The sequence below is a fragment of the Maylandia zebra genome, linkage group LG16 (genome assembly GCF_041146795.1).
Source record: "Maylandia zebra isolate NMK-2024a linkage group LG16, Mzebra_GT3a, whole genome shotgun sequence".
NCBI lineage: Eukaryota > Metazoa > Chordata > Actinopteri > Cichliformes > Cichlidae > Maylandia > Maylandia zebra.
The window spans coordinates 36,675,509-36,676,974 of record NC_135182.1 but is presented as its reverse complement, the minus strand read 5'-3'; the positions used below and the strand labels follow the sequence as shown (position 1 = coordinate 36,676,974).

The 1,466-nt window shown below is 55.5% G+C and overlaps 1 protein-coding gene across 1 annotated transcript in view; it reads left to right on the top strand.

The window, feature by feature from the left end:
• rrp1 (ribosomal RNA processing 1) overlaps positions 1-1,189 on the top strand; it is a gene marked incomplete in the record, with an annotated part of 17,900 nt that extends 16,711 nt beyond the window's left edge. The window contains 1 exon segment of the mRNA XM_076874598.1: positions 324-1,189. Coding sequence (XP_076730713.1) covers positions 324-487 — 164 coding nt within the window.
• Positions 1,190-1,466: the final 277 nt, after the last annotated feature.

Below are 1,466 nucleotides of genomic sequence, written 5' to 3'. Positions count from 1 at the left end.
GAGATCGATGCAGGTACAGGTGAGCATCATGTCTGCGATGAGCAGGTACGTGAACAGAAACCTGCTGATTGGTCGTAGCCGGGGAGCCCCGCCCTGAGCGTGGAGGAGAAAGACTGAGCTGGTCTGTCAGTTACAGAGCCTCAGCTTCTCAAACCCTCCAACGTGCGGCGCTCAGACACAGCGTGATGTCATCTGATAACCTGTTTGGTTCGAGGCCCCTGCCAAAGCGCCGCTCGCGCTCTGAGTTTAGATCATAAATGAAAGTCGGCGTGAAACATAACGGATGATTTTCAGCGAGCGATGATCTGTTTGTGCTTCCTCAGGGGAGGAAGAGGAGGACGCTGACGCCGCAGACAAAAAGAAGAAGAAGGGCGTGAAGGCCGGCACAGGAAGCTGTGAAGCATCCAGGGAAGGGACTGGCAGCGCCTCAGAGCGACACGGCAACACCTGCCAAGAAAAAGAAGAAGAAGAAGAAGAGGAAAGCTGAGGGAACCACAGAACAGCCAGAACAGAAGCAAACGCTCAAGAAGAAGAAGCATGGACGCTGTCAGGAACCCTCCACTCTGAGGCAGCGCCGCCACCTGACCACCAGGACCAACACAGAAGAAGAAACAGAAAAGCACAGAGACTCCTCCCACAACAGAGCCGCAGGTTTCGTCTGCACGCGCTCCCATATCAGAGAAGAAGGAGGGCGTAACGGCAGATACAGGAAGCTGTGAGGCATCAAGAGAAAACGTGAGCGCGCCGCCGCCTCAGAGCGACTTTACGACTCCTACTAAGAAGAAGAAGAAGAAGATGGCTGCTGAAGCAGCGCTGCCTGTTGGCGTGAGGAGCTCCGAGTCGGATGAGACACCTGCAGCAGGAAGTGACGCTGTAACACCAGCGAAGAAGAAGAGCGTCCCAGCTGATGAAGAGCAGGCACCTGAGGCGCCACAGCTCCCAAGAAAAGGACGAAGAAAAAAGGAAAAGAGGAAATGACCACAGGCGTGACCGCTGCTGAGACACCACAGAAGAAGGATCAGCAAGAAGCTCCAGAAGAGGAAGAGGTCCAAAAGGAGGCTAGGAAGACACCAGGGAAGAAGAAGAAGAGCGTGACACAGGAGGCCGCTGAGGCGCAGGTTGGGGGTAAGGCAGGTGACACGGTGGCGTCCTCGGACAGAGAAACTCCCGCAAGGAAGAAGAAGAGGAAGATCCCCGTGGTGTTCGAGTTCGAGGCCGACGAGCTGCAGACCCTGAACGGCATCGCAGCAGAAGAAGAAGAGACCGCCACCAAGAAACCCCGACGCACCAGCGTGAGTGTCTGATGAGAGACATGGTCGAGAAGCCGCGAGGTGATCGCTCTCTAACCTTATGTTCTGTTTCAGGATGACGTGGCCCACGCCCCCGAGCAACAAAACACCACAGAAAAAGAAGAGGAAGAGCGCCGGAGGGTCACAGTCGGACTTCATCACGTTTCAGAGCAACGC